We start from the raw sequence: 16,657 nt of genomic DNA, 5'->3' as shown, positions 1-16,657 counted from the left end.
AGACCCTTTGTTTTTCTCCCTCCTCCCAGCTTTTGAAAGTATCTTGTCTCCTCATTGGTCAGGTGCCAGCGAGATTACCTTTAGCTTCTTAACCCTTTACAGGTGAAAGGATTTTTCCTCTGGCCAGGAGGGATTTTAAAGGTGATTACCCTTCCCTTTATATTTATGACAACTACCAAGCCAGTGCTATTAGTTCCATGCTTTCACATTAGCTCAAAATTTGTTTGTAATTTTTGGAGTTAAGAACCGGTGACATTGGCAAGTCTGTGACCTTGTACTGATCCCAAAGTTCAATTGGTTACAGTAATTAAAAACTGAAAAAATTTGATTTTGAATATTTTTCCCCCCGCAAAACCCCCCTTGTTTTTTAAAAACAAAGCCTACTTTATAATTGTTTTCCATGTCAGCGTGGGTTATTCGGAACATATAACAAGAATTTTTATTACCTTATCTACAAAACAGGCTAATGAACTGTGCAACTTTATTGTGATTACCTGCAAAAAGAGTGCTGGTGAACTACGACTATTGGCAAACATGTTTAATAATGAGGTTTTGTTGACACAAATATTTGGTGAATAGCTGTTCTTTGTACAAACAATAGTATTCAAGTGAGTAACAGGGGGTATCCATGAGCTAACAGGAGTATTCACTCTTTCCTATTTGCTATTCCTCTCTCTCCTCTTGGAAAAGTTTATATAATCCAACTTGGGAGCAGAAAGAATACCATATGATTTAGATGACAACTCACACACCATGAATAGTGCAGAGTGAACAGTTCATGAACATCACACAGGCTGAAATGTGTAGTTATGGCAAATACTTGTGAACAATAAACGCATAAAGAAAAATCAGGATCAGTTTGCAACAGAGTTAAGAACAGAAGAAAAGAGCTAAATTCATTGCCTAATTTATTTGCAATGAATAACTGGACCAGGTCTAGTTTTGATTATATCAGGTAAATTAGAAAGAAAAAAGTTTAAGCAAATAACTTGCAATCCAAGGACAGCAGCTGGGGGACAGTCTGAAAATTGGAGAGAATAATTCCATTGAATTTCTTGTTATGTCTCATTCAAATAAATTACACAAACTGTAGTCTCTATATAAAAGGTTGGAGAGACTCAAGTTTATTAAAACTGAAGCCACAGACAAATTACAACATATAAGAAATCTTGTGTAAAACCTGAAGTCCAAGATGACATTTTGAATCTGCTGTACAGAAAATAATCCACCTGCACTTAGCTGAGTTAGTGTAGAACTGAAAGTAGAGGCAGTTACTTATTTCTACTGAGAGTTCTTTGCTTCTCAGCATGCTCCACGATTTTTTCTTCTACGTACAGTCCTTTTCGCTTTCTCACTGAATTCATGTACTTGCGGGCCTGGTTCTCAGAGTCTGCCTTTTCCCCAAAGTGCAAATATTCCTCCTCAGTAGTTGGTACCCAGAATGGGTCACCTAAAATTACCTAAAAAGAGAAAATTGTAGAAAGAGGTACATAAATTTTTTAAAAAGCAGATTAGAGCATTTTGGGTAAGTTTTTGTGTTCTAAATTACCATATTTTTAGAAGTGAAATCTGAAAAAAAAAGAAAAGAAAAGAAAAAAAGGTAGGTATGACTTCCTAGGTGGCGTACAATAAGCTATTCAAGCCAAACACATTTAAGCAGCCTTAACATGTTCAATGAGTGGAGTACTCACTTTTTGTAACTTATCTTTATGCATTTGCTCTTGGATTTAAAAAAAAAAAAAAGCAGAGATTTGGCAGAATGATCATAGAGGCATTAAAATCAAACTAAAAAACTCATTTTCAGTTTCAAAAAGCCACTTCTCATTTAGATTTTTGTTGGATTTTCCCAGCCTGTGATTTTACTGGCGTTCAGTTGCACTCAGAGAAAACACTCATTTCTATGTCTCAGATTCCTCAATCCCTGTGCAAAACCTTAGTAAAACCAGCCAATGTTCTTGACAAGGCCTGGGGAGAGATGAAATCCTCATTCCTGGAGCTAAAGCTTGCCCCTGGAGCTGCTCTTGTAGCCTAAAGTCTGTCATAATGCCTGTGGGCCTTGTGAAACCTCCTCTACAGGAGGTTTTGGTTGGTGGATCTACATAGTCATGGACTAAACAGACATGCCCTTATCTCAGCCTTGTACCAGAAACCCAACACTCAGCACGGAAAAAGTGGCAGAGGTGTAGAGACCCCCCTGCATAGTCTCCTTGAAGCCTTCCCCACTTTACCCTGGACAGAAGCTGGGAGACACTTTTTATCATATAATGATACATGGTATTCATATTCACCGTCGATTCAATGGTGGGCTACCGGGATAGCCAATCTTCATGATAAAGATTCTCTGTGCTCTTCAGTAGCACGACACCAGATTGAAACTGGTCCAATATGCTTCCTTACAGTGTAAAAATGACACCCACAACCTATGGATATTAACTACGGTAAGCTGTGTTAATATCATGAATTTAAAAGGTAAATAGGGACTGAGAACGTATTTTCATTTCTCTTTATTAGGTCAGAACAAATGGAATATTTCATGTGTGATGAAACAAGTAATATTGGAACTTATAATTGGAATTCATATTTTTTAAAAGAACACATTACAGAAAAGAATTGAATGGACAACTCTTAACTCACTAACTGAATGAAGCAAACCACAGGCTGGGTCTGTAGGGCTATATTCACAAAGGGGATTTAGGGACCAACATCCAACTTTTAGGGACCACTGTCATTCACAAAACCACGACTCAGCTGGTGCATAAAACTCTGCAGGGATGTAAAGTCTCTATGCACCCGATTTGCCACTGCTAAAGTCCTTAAGGTGCCTCAATTTTGGTGGCTGGGCATGCACATAGACACTTTAGTCTTGACACTGCTCAGCAGTTTGGCATCTAAATCATGCCTAAGCCCTGGCAAGATTCACAAACTATGTTCCCCTGCCTATCTTGTCTCTGCCTGTCTCTTCCCCTGCCTATCTTGTCCTGATCTGGGATGCATGCTTTGAGCACACCTAAACCCACCTTCTGCCCAGTAGTTAGGGAACCCTCCTGGGAGGTGGGAGAACCAAGTTCAAGTCCCTGCTGCATGTCAGGGAAAGTGGGGAGTCAAACCAAGCCTCCCATCTCCTGGGTGAATGCTCTAACCACTAGGCTAAAGGTTATAAGGTGGGCAGCCTTGTCACCACTACCTCTTTTTTTAAGGACTGATTCAGCTTAGGTGCCTAACTCCAGGAGAGGGTTCGCAGTTGTGAATCCTGAGTGGACCTAGGTGTCTCCCTCCCTGAAGTTAGGCACGGTCCTCCATTTGAGGGGCAGGGCTTAGGCAGGCCACATCCTTGTCCTTAGCTTTTCTTACTAGCTAACTCAAGCAGCTCTCTGTTCAATGTGCGGGCTTTTGTGAATCCCTGTTTGGGTGCCTAACTCTCCCCATGCACTGTAGAGGGAGCCAAGGTGCAGAACTTGGGACGGCATATTCCACTAGGCAGGCATGGTGCCTAAAAGTGAGGTGTTGCAGTGCCTAAGACCTCCTTGTGAATCTCAGTGTAGGCCTCTATTATCTTAAAAAAAAATTGGACTTTTTGATAAGCCACTGGGCGCGTGCGAGAGAGAAACAGCCATGATAAACTGATAAAGAGAAGACCTGACAACAATGTGTTTGTTCCAGTTATAAAAGATACTTAATTCAAGAGCTCTCAAGGTCCCAACTGATATATCCAGATAAAAAGAAAATGTTGACTTTTATACTGGATGGTCAAAGCAATTATTTTTGAGTTCTTGGAAGTCCAAAAAGCCAAGAAATAAACACCAGATAACATGAAGGTCTAGTAACCTGTAGGTGCCCTTTGTTGCTGTTGGGATTCTCGTACAAAGACACTTTAAACATGTCTTCTACACTGACTCATTAAAGATCTTTTCTTGGAAGAGACATAGCATAGGGGGATGTACCCCTCAAAACAGAATAGGGCTGCTTGTTCAAATTAATTGCTTTTCTTAAGCTGAAGAACATATGTGGACAGGAGATTGGAAAAAGCTGGATTCTCCTAGATTGAAGTCACAAAGAAATCCTTACTGGAAACATAAGATTTATCATGAATACAGCTACCTGTTAAATGCATCTGTTTTCCAGTCTATAAAGAATGACCGCTAGAATCCTAGACTAAAGATTACCATTACCTCCTTCATTTACATTTGTAATACAATTTTTAACTGAATTGCTGAACTATAAGTTCAGCTAAATGTGGACAAATCAAGATCTTGTAATAGTTAACAGATATTTTTCCACTGGATAATGATAAATTTTTTTTCTTAATCATGTCCTGAATAAGAGCACTTAAATCAATAACTCTGTGTTTGTATGTGTGAATGAGAGATCAAGTTACATTCAAGCCCAAATACAGACAAGTACTACTCAGACTACTGTGTTTGAACTTTGAGTTAGTACAGTGCTATCATCAGCTGAGATTGTGGAATTCTGTACACTGAATGAGTATGCAATAATGAAACATTTGATTTTACTACTGTTAGTGACTATCATACTGAATTAAGAAGTTATAGATGTATACATGAATGTTCTAAGGACTACATTTAAGAATCCACTTTAGACTTACTCTTACTTAGTAAACTTTATCATAGGTACAAGGAATTAGTCCTAAATCATTAAGAGTGTTCATCAAATCTTAGGCTCATATAAAATGTGTGTGTAATCAAATCTGGGAAACGGTCCTTGGTGAATTGATGTTTGGGTAATTAACCAAAATTGTATGGGGCTTTAGTCCTGAGATTCAACTTTTCCTTTCCATTAGTGGACTATTATCTATGAAGGAGCCTAAAAGTAACTGGAATTAATAAGGCATTGAGGAACTTATAGTTACAATTAACAAGGTCACCTTGCAAGAATGTTGCATACGAATACTGAATGATAAATCTGACTACTGAATGTCAGTTTAAGTTATTCAGTTGATAAGTTTCAAAATCATATGTTAAGTTTCTAATAATCATCAATGCGCTACCCCTAACAGAAATTAATGAAATCAATACATTTGATAAAAGACCATGTTTCTTTAATTAAATCCCATGAATTACTGAGAACAGCAGTATAGGTAAATATCAATTGTGTTTTACACATTTTTCTCACAATAATCAAGAACATTATTTTAAATTATTTTTGAAATACATGGTTAGAGCTGTTTTAGTACTGAGACAAAGACCAGGAACTTCCAATTTTAGACAGTTTTACCCCCAAATCTGGAATTTTTAAGTGTGTGTGGGGGGGGGGGGGGAAGGAGTCTTATTGTATTTATTGTACTTGACTCAGTTTTTAACTGCCATATGGCATTTTAAGACAAGGAGGGCCATTTAAAACTATTTAAATTGAACTAACAAAAACAGGATAAGGAGATATTGACTTAAAATTGGCAAAATATGAAGAAAAATTCCCTAAAAGCATCACATTTTATCAACTATTAATTTAAAAAAACCCAGGTTTTAGAAAGCCCAGTTTTGCTGACATACTTGTAAATTATGAAGCTTAGTGTAATTCAAAAGTAAGAAATTACATTGCACTGTAAATCATGCAGTATCTGTTTCATAATGAGGTTACAGTGACTAAAGCTGGAAGTGACTAAAGCTGGAGATGGTTATTTTGGACAAGATGACTTAAAAGTGCACCATAAGCTCAATCTTGCAAAGCACTGAGCACACGGACCCGGAGCCATCAAGTGCTGAAACATGCTTAAAATTAAGCATGTGCATAATCCCAGTGAAATAAATGGGATGATTCATACACAAAGTTACACCCAAACTCCCACTTCTATTGGTGGAAACCGAACATGCTCATGGTGGTCTGGCAGGAAACCAAGGAAAAAAATCAGTGCACTATATTAATATGAAAATTAGCTTCCCAAACAGGACTAGATTTTTTTTTAATATGCACATTTGTGATTCACTGACCACAGGAATATCTGTGAAAATAACCTAAATCTGCATATTTCTACTGTCTCTGGCAGTGGCACTTCTGATTAACCAAGGCTCACAAGCTCACAATGCATAGCCATTCTGATATTTTGAACAAGAACTCATGCTCTCATAATCTATACTTAAAACACAAAGACCGTCTCTTGTTTATGCTTATAAGTATGGGAACTTGGCTGCACAAAACTTCCAAAAAAGATTAGAATGATCCAGACTTGGGCCACTTACAAGGCATGTTACTAATTGCTCCACTTTGCTGAAGCTTCCCCATCATCGCAGGAAAATTAACCCAGGCATGCACATATCCGCATGCACACACAATATGCCTCAAGAAAAGCCTCCTCTAACCAAGGAAGGGATATGACAGAACACTCTATGGAGTCCATTAGAAACCTCATTATATAGATTTAATTTAATTGAGAAATGTTTAGATACTATGTGGATGGGTGCTTGAGGAAAAACCTAAGACGGACACATTTTCCCATTAGTGTAGGAAGAAGTTATTTCACTTACATTAACTAAAATTTTATGCCTGGATGCCTTTTCTGTTGATGAAAGAACAGGAGCTATGGACTTCACAGGCATTTCTAGCTCTCAAGAAAGTAGACTGTATAGAAACAGGCTCCAAGAAAAAGTAACCACATTGTAGTAACAGTTAACAATAGGTTACGAAAAGGCATGGCTGGCCTGGGCACATTAGATAATATCATGCCAAATTATATAGCATGATAGATAATATCATGCTAAATTATAGCTAAATTATGGCAAAGAAGATACAACTAGAAAGAATTTACGAGAATTCAGGAAATAAATCGTGCATTTTCCCTGAGAAGTCACCAAACCAGCCACAGAAGTATGACCCTAACATAGCGTGCAGAGCCCTTGTGTGAGAGGCACAGAAAAAGAAAACTTTACATTGTCGGTCTGTGAAATATCCCCGACTCTGTGGGGTGAAGGCAAGAGCACAGAAGAGAGATCATCTATCTCTTAGTAACAATCAGCCAATGGACCGAAGCAGATGAATGTACCTGGTGGTGACCATCCATATCCTGTTCAGAGAGTGCAGGCAGGCATAAGAATGAAACACTTCCCTATAATACTGCAGAGCAGTTCTCATTAGTTTGCTTCCATTGGGGAGCTGTCAGAACACTGGGCATAGGTTCCATAGGAGCAGTGCTGAGTAAGTTTTTGGCTCTTGAACTACTGTTTGTATATTTGGGGGCCACACAGGAAAAGGTTCTCGATGTCTATGTGGCTGAAATGGAATTTTTATCAAAACAGAACCCTAAATGATTCATTATGTTCTCAATGGAATAATCCTCTTGGCATAGTCTGAGCTGCTAAAGAGAAAGCAGTTAAGGTTGATCTTGGAGAGAAAAAAAAAAAAGACATCCACAAATGTTATTTATCTTATGCTCCAAGTCATTTTCACTTAAAATTCCCTTTGTAAGTTTCCAAATACTTTTTGTTGCAATGCAAAACTTTAAAATATAAGATAAAAGTATATCTTATAATACATTTTAAAAATAGATATACCAAACTATACTGCACATACATGTTAAATATGACTGACAGTTTATTAACATTGCTTTTTGCAGTGGAAAATGTTGTTATATTCCCACACAAAAACCTCTGTCAAAACAGAATTAGGGTTGAGAATATACTGCCCTAAAACAATAAAATGTTACAGTTAAAAAAAAAATCAGGAAATTCAATTAACAATCTAACAACCTTTACTCTGCCCTATTTTCTATGCCCATCCTCCACTTGGGGATTGATAATGCTGACCAGAGGCCACATGAAACTTATCTTAGCCTAGCTATTCACACTGTAATTCTAATATTGTCTAAGAGACATAGCTGGGAGGCACTATATAAAATATGAAGAGAAAAAATAAACATTGTAATTGTAAATGTAAACCTCACTTGAATTTTTTTCAATCTGTGAGATTATGGTTTTCCTGCCATTATGGAATAAATGCTTTTGAGAGAATAGCAAGAAATCCAGAAGTATATTTTAAAATGCCACTACAGTGGATGCAATTTGACAGAGTTACAGAAATAAACATTTTCTTTTCTTTATGCAACTAAGAGTTCTCACTACTATATATGAGCTGATTTTTGCTGTAGCATGACCCAACCACTACCTGGTCAATGTTCAAAGAAAGTAGTAGGGAGGACAGTGACAATCCACAGCTATGCAAATATCATCTCAGAGTGGAAAATGGCTACTTCTCAAAAGGGCATACATTATAATTAGAAGAAAAAATGATTTTAAAGTTGATTTGCAAAGCTAATTAAAATTGTGGCTTTTAAAAAGTATATTTTGATTGAACATTTAGGTAACGGATTGTTAAAACATAATTTACTTCATTACAGGTGAAGTACTTTTCTAAACACATCAATATAAAACATGATACAATAAAATGAACTCGAGCACACTTCTGTGATAATAGATTTTGAGAATGGGATTTCTTAAATGCAAAGCAATCTGTTTATGATGGAAGTGTTTTTATTCTTCCATTTAATAATTATTTCACTGATCAACTTTATATAAAGATTTTGGAATTTATATTTTCTCTTTATTTAAGATTAAACTACAAGCAAGTCACTACTAAAATTCCAATATAATTAAATACATCAGTGAAATACATGCTGAAAATTGTGACAGAATAATGGCTAACCTCTTGTGTTCACCAACTCCCTTGCAAAAGTATAAGCCAATTGAAGGTATAAATAAGTGGTGTTTACAATAACATCAGCCAGGGGGTCATGTATTTTTAGTAGATGAACACATTAACTAAAATACTGTAGGGTATTCTTGAGAAAAAAAATTGTAAAGCATAGAAAGATTTAACTACACAGAATCAACAACCTTTAATACCAAATTTCCTAAACAAATCCTCAAAAGAAAGCACACACAACTCATTTACTACAGCAAGCTGAATACTAAAAAGAAAACGAACCTAATTTTCTCTTAATCTAATTGTCTACATGTTAACCATTCAAGGCAGAAATGTCTTTGTGCCTTCAACACAGACACAACTCCTTATTAGAGAGACAGTCTCTAATAATTAACTCCTAAAAATGTTCATTTCTATTTAAATACTATTGAGAATGGATTTTTTCTTAAATCCTACAAACAGGTATATAACATGCTTATATGTAAATACAGTAAATAAATTGTTTAACACTTGATATTAATAAGGATTCATTTCAATTCTAATAATACTTGGATTATATTAGCATGGTTTTGATGATGGTGATCCATGTGTATTGCAGTAGCACTCTTGGCTTCATTGTGTGAGGCACTGTACCAACATATGGCAAGAGACATTTCCCGAGCCTTACAGCCTAATTAGACAAGACAAAAATGACCAGACACCTCCATTTTCTGAGTCCATTAAGAAGACAGCACTTATACGTTATAGTGATAGGTGCTATTTAAAAAACAAACAAACAGAGCTCTCCCCTTCTTAGTCTCCTGAGTTCAAAGATCACCATCTGATGGGGGCATATCCTCCAGGGTTTCAGTGAGGGATATTGCTTCTCCCTTATCCATGTCTGAAGCCATCTTCGAATTTTATTTGGATACAGTTAATTTGCAACTTGTATCCTAACAAACATGCACTCTCTCTCATACACACATGCTTTTTTTTGGTTCCTCGTAATTTCTCAAGCAAATTCCTTTGAAATTATTTTCCATACTTTGTGCTGGCTGAAAGTTATTTTTGTAAAGTTTGAGCCAAGTCCATTCTATTTTTGAGTTGTGAGTGGAGGGGAAATACTTTCCCTATAGTTCCGATTGGGGTGTCTGTTCTTGCATATCTTTTTAAAATGGCCGAGATTAAAAACTTCAAACCTGACTTTTTTATAGTCCTCATCAAGATGAAAACAAAAATGAAGAATCCACTTTTGAAGAAAACTGCGTTCAGCAGTTTTAAAGTTGTGTATGTTTAACCTCAGCAGTTCTGTATGTGCCCATTACACTGTTTCTGTTTTGGCATTGAAGGATCCCCTTAATTAAAGGTGCACTACAGTTTAGCAGTCTTTTTTCATTATTTCTACCTTCCAAAAAGGAAGGAAATCCAAACAGCAATATTTGATCCAAAAAGCTGGTGTTAATGCAGTTTTAAGGATGAAAAATGTAGCACACAAGTCATACAAAATCCAAAGGTTAAAGTTTCTGTAACATTAATTGATACTTTTTTTTTGGCTGGGAATAAAACTGCTTGCCAGATAGTAACTGTCCCATTCCCTAGTGTATGAACTGGATATATGGTTGTTTTAGGGCCATTCATCAAATACCATGGTGAGGAGTGTGGAACATAAGTAGAACAAAACAGAAGACTAATAGTAGTGAAGAGAAGGAGTACCTGTGGCACCTTAGAGACTAACAAATTTATTTGAGCATAAGCTTTCGTGAGCTACAGCTCACTTCATGAAAGCTTATGCTCAAATAAATTTGTTAGTCTCTAAGGTGCCACAAGTACTCCCTTTCTTTTTGCAAATACAGACTAACACAGCTGCTACTCTGAAAGTAGTGAAGAGATATCTTTAAAAGGAAATGGGGGGGGGAGGGGAGACATACCCAATAAGTGATTTCTCTCCAAATTTACTCTATGCCCAGAGCGAGGAAATAAGAGTAAAGCATTGCACTATATTCTGAATCAGCTGCTGGTGACAAATGTGGAGGATCTTTTCCATACTGACTCACACTCTTTGCCACTTATCCTCATCCCCAACTAGATGTTTCATGTAAGACCTCAGAATCCAAGATCTTTAATGACTGTGATCCCATTTGTTCCCATTATTTAGAAAAAGTAAAGGCCCTGGTTCAATATTGCTCGGTTCAAGAATTATATCACTTTGTATTGCTGCAAATATGGAATGGGTTAACATACAACATAACAAGTTCTGAACCAAAGAATTATAAAGAGTACAATATTTTCTTTTCAAGTCTATTACATGTACTTTCATACAGGTATCTGAAGAGTGAAACTGTAAAAATAGATTGCTGACTTCAGTGACTAACTTGGGAAAGGTATGTAATTTTATTTCTGCTTTCTACTCCTTAAACTATTTTCCCTCAAAAGCTTGACTGGAAATTACATAGGTTTGGTAGAATACAATTGAAAAAAATGACAGAAGTCAGAAACTGGAGAGCAAAGACCATTTATTCCAATTCTAAAACCAACTTCCAAAAGCCTCTACAGACCAAAGAAGTATTTTGATCCATGATATTTAATTCTCTTTCAGTGGCTGGAGATTTCAAGGGAGTCGTACTCTCCCATCAAATACTTTATGGAAAAAGTTTACATTTTTACGACAGTTTTTCCCCCAAGCCAAAGAGCAAAAGTGACATTTTGGAGTACTCTGTAGCTCTTAATATCCTCTGAGGAGACTGATAGGTGGTTTTTCAATTTCTAAAATTTTCCTCTGGGTCAACCAGGGTTAATATCTGCATAGACCATTCAGCACCTTCTGGTTATCAGACCAACACTCGAGGTACCTGATCACTCAATGCTCTGAAAAGGTGGTTAAAAACCTAAAACAGGATCTAGCAGCCAATGAGATTTGTAGCTAGAAGTCACAAATCAGTTTGTTTAACGAAAACAATGACTAAGAATAATGATTTACATTTGTGTAGCACCCTTCAGTCTCAAAACTTATGTCAATACAAGGATTTTTTCTATAGGATTTCCCAACATAGCAACCACTGGTGCATTCCTTTGGTGGTAGCAACAGTGGCAAATTTTATTTTTCTACTCCTTTGACTTCACTTATTCTACAGTTTTTATTTCATACAATATGCTGACCTATTCCCAAAACGAGAGGAAAAAAGATAGCATAAAACCTTGGCAGGTTACACAGCTGTCAGAAAAGGATTAGATCGTTTGGCAGTTCACCAGTATATGTTTCAAAGCCAGCTTAGCAAGATATTTAAATTTTAAAATGTGTTCTTCAGTTATGGAATTGCCCTACCACAAAACTAAAGTAACTGAAGTAGGGCATATAGTTGCTTGTGTTTATAGTACTGAATTAAGAACAGCCCAGTTTCTCAGCTCAGTGTTACTCATAACATTAAAGTCTTTTCATGAGGTGTTAGACCCTGATCCTGCACTTTGACATAGTCGCCAAGAAACCAACGAGATCACTTGTGTGCAAAATAAAGCATATGACTAACTACGCATTTGTGTGGGGTTTCTGTTATTTGCATCCAAAAGTGGAACGGAGACCTTTGTTTGTAAATGCCATAAAGTCAGGCGCACATACTTACATTTGTAAGTTGTGAACTACAAACTGACCAGCTGCATCAGAGATTTTAAAAAAGTTAACCAAAAAAAAGAAATTTACTAACTCACCTAGGCAGACACACATTACGTTATTTTTTAAAGATGTTTTAGTGTGCGGGGAAAAACTTGAATTTGGTATTTCTAAAAATGACTTATCTTTACAGATAGCAAATTCACTGCTTTGTTCTTCCTCTGTTTTGAATATTAAAATTATCTATCATCTTAGGTAAACATTAAAATTCTCTTCGGAGACATATGACATTTCGAGACTTTAGAAAATTTCCCTAATTAAATTTCTTCAGCTCCTGTTAGGGTGACCAGATAGCAACTGTGAAAAATTGGGACAGGAGGATGGGGGGCAATAGGCACTTATATAGGAAAAAGCTCCGAATACCAGGACTGTCCCTATAAAATCAGGACCTATGGTCACCCTAGGTCCAGTCCCACAAATTGATCTGTTAAGGTGGACCCTTAATGCCTCCCTTTGCAGTACAAGAGGCTTATGCAGCAAGTGTGAAAGTAGAAGCCGCTATATAAAGATGGAAGTTTCTCCAGTGGCACTCATCACATAGTCTTAATGTTTTGCAAAAACACAGCTTTTTACAGGATGGTGAAGGGTAATATTTTTCAATCTTAATTACCCAGAATGAAATATTTATGTATCAATTTATATTTTACACTCACAAAAACTGCATTAAAAGAACACTGAGGTTGCGAAGTCAAGCGCTCGAAAGACAGGAATGCCAGAATGAATGTTGCCCAGGCAACCCTAGTTCAGGCTCCTTGTGTGAAAGCATTGTGATAATCTTCAATTATATGACCACATACTAATTTTTCTACAGTACCCTTCCTCTTTCAGTGCACAGGCTGGACTTGCTCTGGGAATGAATCAGGGTTGTTTAGTGAAGAAGACTTATCTGTAGTAGTCCTGACTTATTTGTTGGAGAAGTTAGAAAATGTGTATTATTATTTTTTCCCACATATTTAACAAGTGTGAGTGGAAGGAAAAGAACATTATAGCCACACTTTAATGAACACTAAAATCACAAAATCGGCTCAAGGAACCCTCTTTTCATTTTTATCTATTTTAAAACCCCACAACTGTTCTGGCTAATTAAATAGCCACCATTTAATATGCCTAACATCTGGAGACAGGTTTGAAAGGTTCCAGATGACTTCCAAGAATTACTTAAGTGTCAGGACTACCATCAAGATGATGATTCATTTGGACCTCAGTCTGATTTCAGATTAATAGATTTTAAGGAAAAAAGAACTGTTATGTCACCCCTTATCTGACCACCTCAGACAATAGCACAGACCAAAGAACCTCACCCAATAATTTCTGCATCAAGCCCATAACTTCTGTTTGAGTTTTAAATTTTTAAAAGATACAGGCTTGATTTAAAGACTTCAGGTGAAGAAGAATCCACCATGTACCACATTCAACCTTCTTTTCCTCTAACTTTTCCTTTAACTTTATAGTAAATTGTGTAGATTATTCTAATATTTATCTAACACTACTCTAAAGAATTTGGACAAAGTCACATATTTACTTTTGAAATATGTTTCTTTTACCTTGAAATAATTAAAACACTAAAATAGCAGCTATCGTTGCCCAATTTGGAATGTGTAAATTAGCTTCGACAGGAGAGATTGAGAGAGACATGCCCCAGAATACCTCATGCCCCAGTAGTTAATAAGGGAGCTTTCTTGGTAGGAAGGAGACCAAGTTCACATCCCTACCATACATCTGGCAGAGCAGAGACTTCAGCTTGCGTCTCCTACAGCCTGAGTGAGTGCCCTAACCACTGGGCTAAGAATTACAAGTGGGGACCATCTTCCCCACCATGCTGCCCTTCTGGCTGTTTTGTGAATCTAGCCCTTTCAAAATGCCCAGAAACAAAATGTTGTGTTGAATTACATTTCATTTGACACAAACTGGACTTTTTATGTTTGCTGGAAAATGTTGGCATTTTTGGATTTGGTTCAACGTGAACCAATTTTTCCCTCCCGATTTTACAGAACTGCCAGCTAACTGAAAAATCAGTTATTCTCCCAGCTCTAGTCACATATTTCTTTTGCCCTGACCAATGAATCAGGATATCATTTCAATCAAATCTAGAAAATCCCATGACAAACAGATAGATTGTACAAAGTGCACCTATAATGCCAGAGAGTCGTTGTCAGAAACAGATTTGCCCACATTTCTGTAACAGCAGCAATTACATTTTCGGAACTGGAAATTTGCTAAGCAGTTACTGAAACTATGGCTCAGTTGTAGAAACTGTGATATCATACTACACATGAGCATATTCTTTCCATCCTCTTGCGAAAATCTGGGTATTTACGTACATATGGGTTCATTTAGTGGGAGCATAGTAGTTACGAATCCTAAAGAAAGTCAAAGGGAAAATTCATTTTCTGGAAACTTCCTATCTGGAATTAACACCCGCCCGATCGATTTACCTGCTGGGCATGGATACTGGAGGCATCTGAGATTTGGTACAAAGGTGCTCTGGAGATAAGCCACCCCCCATCAGTTGCTCATAACCTCAGCCATGCAGAACACAATGCCATCCACAGCCTAAGGAACAACTCTGAAATCATAACCAAAAAGGCTGACAAAGGAGGTGCTGTCGTCATCATGAATAGGTCGGAATATGAATGAGAGGCTGCTAGGTAGCTCTCTAACACCATATTCTATAGGCTATTACCCTCTGATCCCACTGAGGGTTACCAAAAGAAACTACACCATCTGCTCAAGAAACTCCTTGAAAAAGCACAGGAACAAATCTGCACAGACACCCCTAGAACTCCGACCAGGGGTATTCTATTTGCTACCCAAGATCCATAAACCTGGATATCCTGGACACCCCATCATCTCAGGCATTGACACCATGACAGCAGGACTGTCTGGCTATGTAGACTCTCTCCTCACGCCCTATGCTACCAGCACTCCCAGCTATCTTCGAGACACCACTGACTTCCTGAGGAATCTATAATCCATTTGTGATCTTCCAGAAAACACCATCCTAGCCAATATGGATGTAGAAGCCCTCTACATCAACATTCCATACAAAGATGGACTACAAGCCGTCAGGAACAGTATCCCCGATAATGTCACAGCAAACCTGGTGGCTAAACTTTGTGACTTTATCCTCACCCACAACTATTTCACATTTGGGGACAATGTATACCTTCAAACCAGCAGCACTGCTATGGGTACCCGCATGGCCCCACAGTATGCCAACATTTTTATGGCTGACTTAGAACACTTCCTCAGCTCTCATCCCCTAACGCCCCTACTCTACTTGTGCTACATTGATGACAGCTTCATCATCTGAACCCATGGAAAAGAAGCCCTTGAGGAATTCCACCATGATTTCAACAATTTCCATCCCACCATCAACCTCAGCCTGGACCAGTCCACGCAAAAGATCCACTTCCTGGACACTACAGTGCAAATAAGCGATGGTCATATAACCACCACCCTATACTGGAAACCTACTGACTGCTATACTTACCTACATGCCTCCAGCTTTCATCCAGACCACATCACACAATCCACTGTCTTCAGCCAAGCTCTAAGATACAACCACATTTGCTCCAATCCCTCAGACAGAGAAACACCTATAGGATCTCTATCAAGCGTTCTTAAAACTACAATACCCACCTGCTGAAGTGAAGAAAGATTGACAGAGCCAGAAGAGTACCCAGAAGTCACCTACTACAGGACAGACCCACCAAATAAAGTAACAGAACACCACTAGCCGTCACCTTCAGCCCCCAACTAAAACCTCTCCAGCGCATCATCTACAACCTACCCTGAAGGACGATCCCTTACTCTCACAGACCTTGGGAGACAGGCCAGTCCTCGCTTACAGACAGCCCTCCAAACTGAAGCAAACACTCACCAGCAACCACACACCACACAACAAAAACACTAACCCGGGAACAACAAACCCCATTGCCAACTCTGTCCACATATCTATTCAAGGGACACCATCATAGGACTCAATCATATCAACCACACCATCAGGGGCTCGTTCACCTGCACATCTACCAATGTGATATATGCCATCATGGGCCAGCAATGCCCCTCTGCCATGCACATTGGCCAAACCGGACAGTCTCTATGCAAAAGAATAAATGGACACAAATCAGATGTCAAGAATTATAACGTTCAAAAACCAGTCGGAAAACACTTCAGCCTCCCTTAACACTCAATTACAGACCTAAAAGTGGCAATTCTTCAACAAAAAACTTCAAAACCAGACTCCAGTGAGAAACTGCAGAAGTGGAATTAACTTGCAAACTGGACACCATCAAAATTAGGCCTGAATAAAGACTGGGAGTGGATGAGTCATTACACAAGCTAAAAACTATTTCTCCATGC

At 37.8% G+C, this 16,657-nt stretch overlaps 1 protein-coding gene across 2 annotated transcripts in view; it reads right to left on the bottom strand.

Moving 5' to 3' along the window:
- Nucleotides 1-1,101: 1,101 nt before the first annotated feature.
- EFL1 (elongation factor like GTPase 1) overlaps nt 1,102-16,657 on the bottom strand; it is a 149,626-nt gene continuing 134,070 nt past the window's right edge. For both annotated transcript variants that reach the window (XM_077828055.1, XM_077828056.1), the window contains exon 20: nt 1,102-1,460. In XM_077828055.1, coding sequence (XP_077684181.1) covers nt 1,272-1,460 — 189 coding nt within the window. In that variant the 3' untranslated portion in view covers nt 1,102-1,271. The remainder of the gene's footprint in view (nt 1,461-16,657) is intronic.

This window comes from Eretmochelys imbricata, chromosome 10 (genome assembly GCF_965152235.1).
Source record: "Eretmochelys imbricata isolate rEreImb1 chromosome 10, rEreImb1.hap1, whole genome shotgun sequence".
NCBI lineage: Eukaryota > Metazoa > Chordata > Testudines > Cheloniidae > Eretmochelys > Eretmochelys imbricata.
This window is presented reverse-complemented; position numbering and strand designations above follow the sequence as displayed.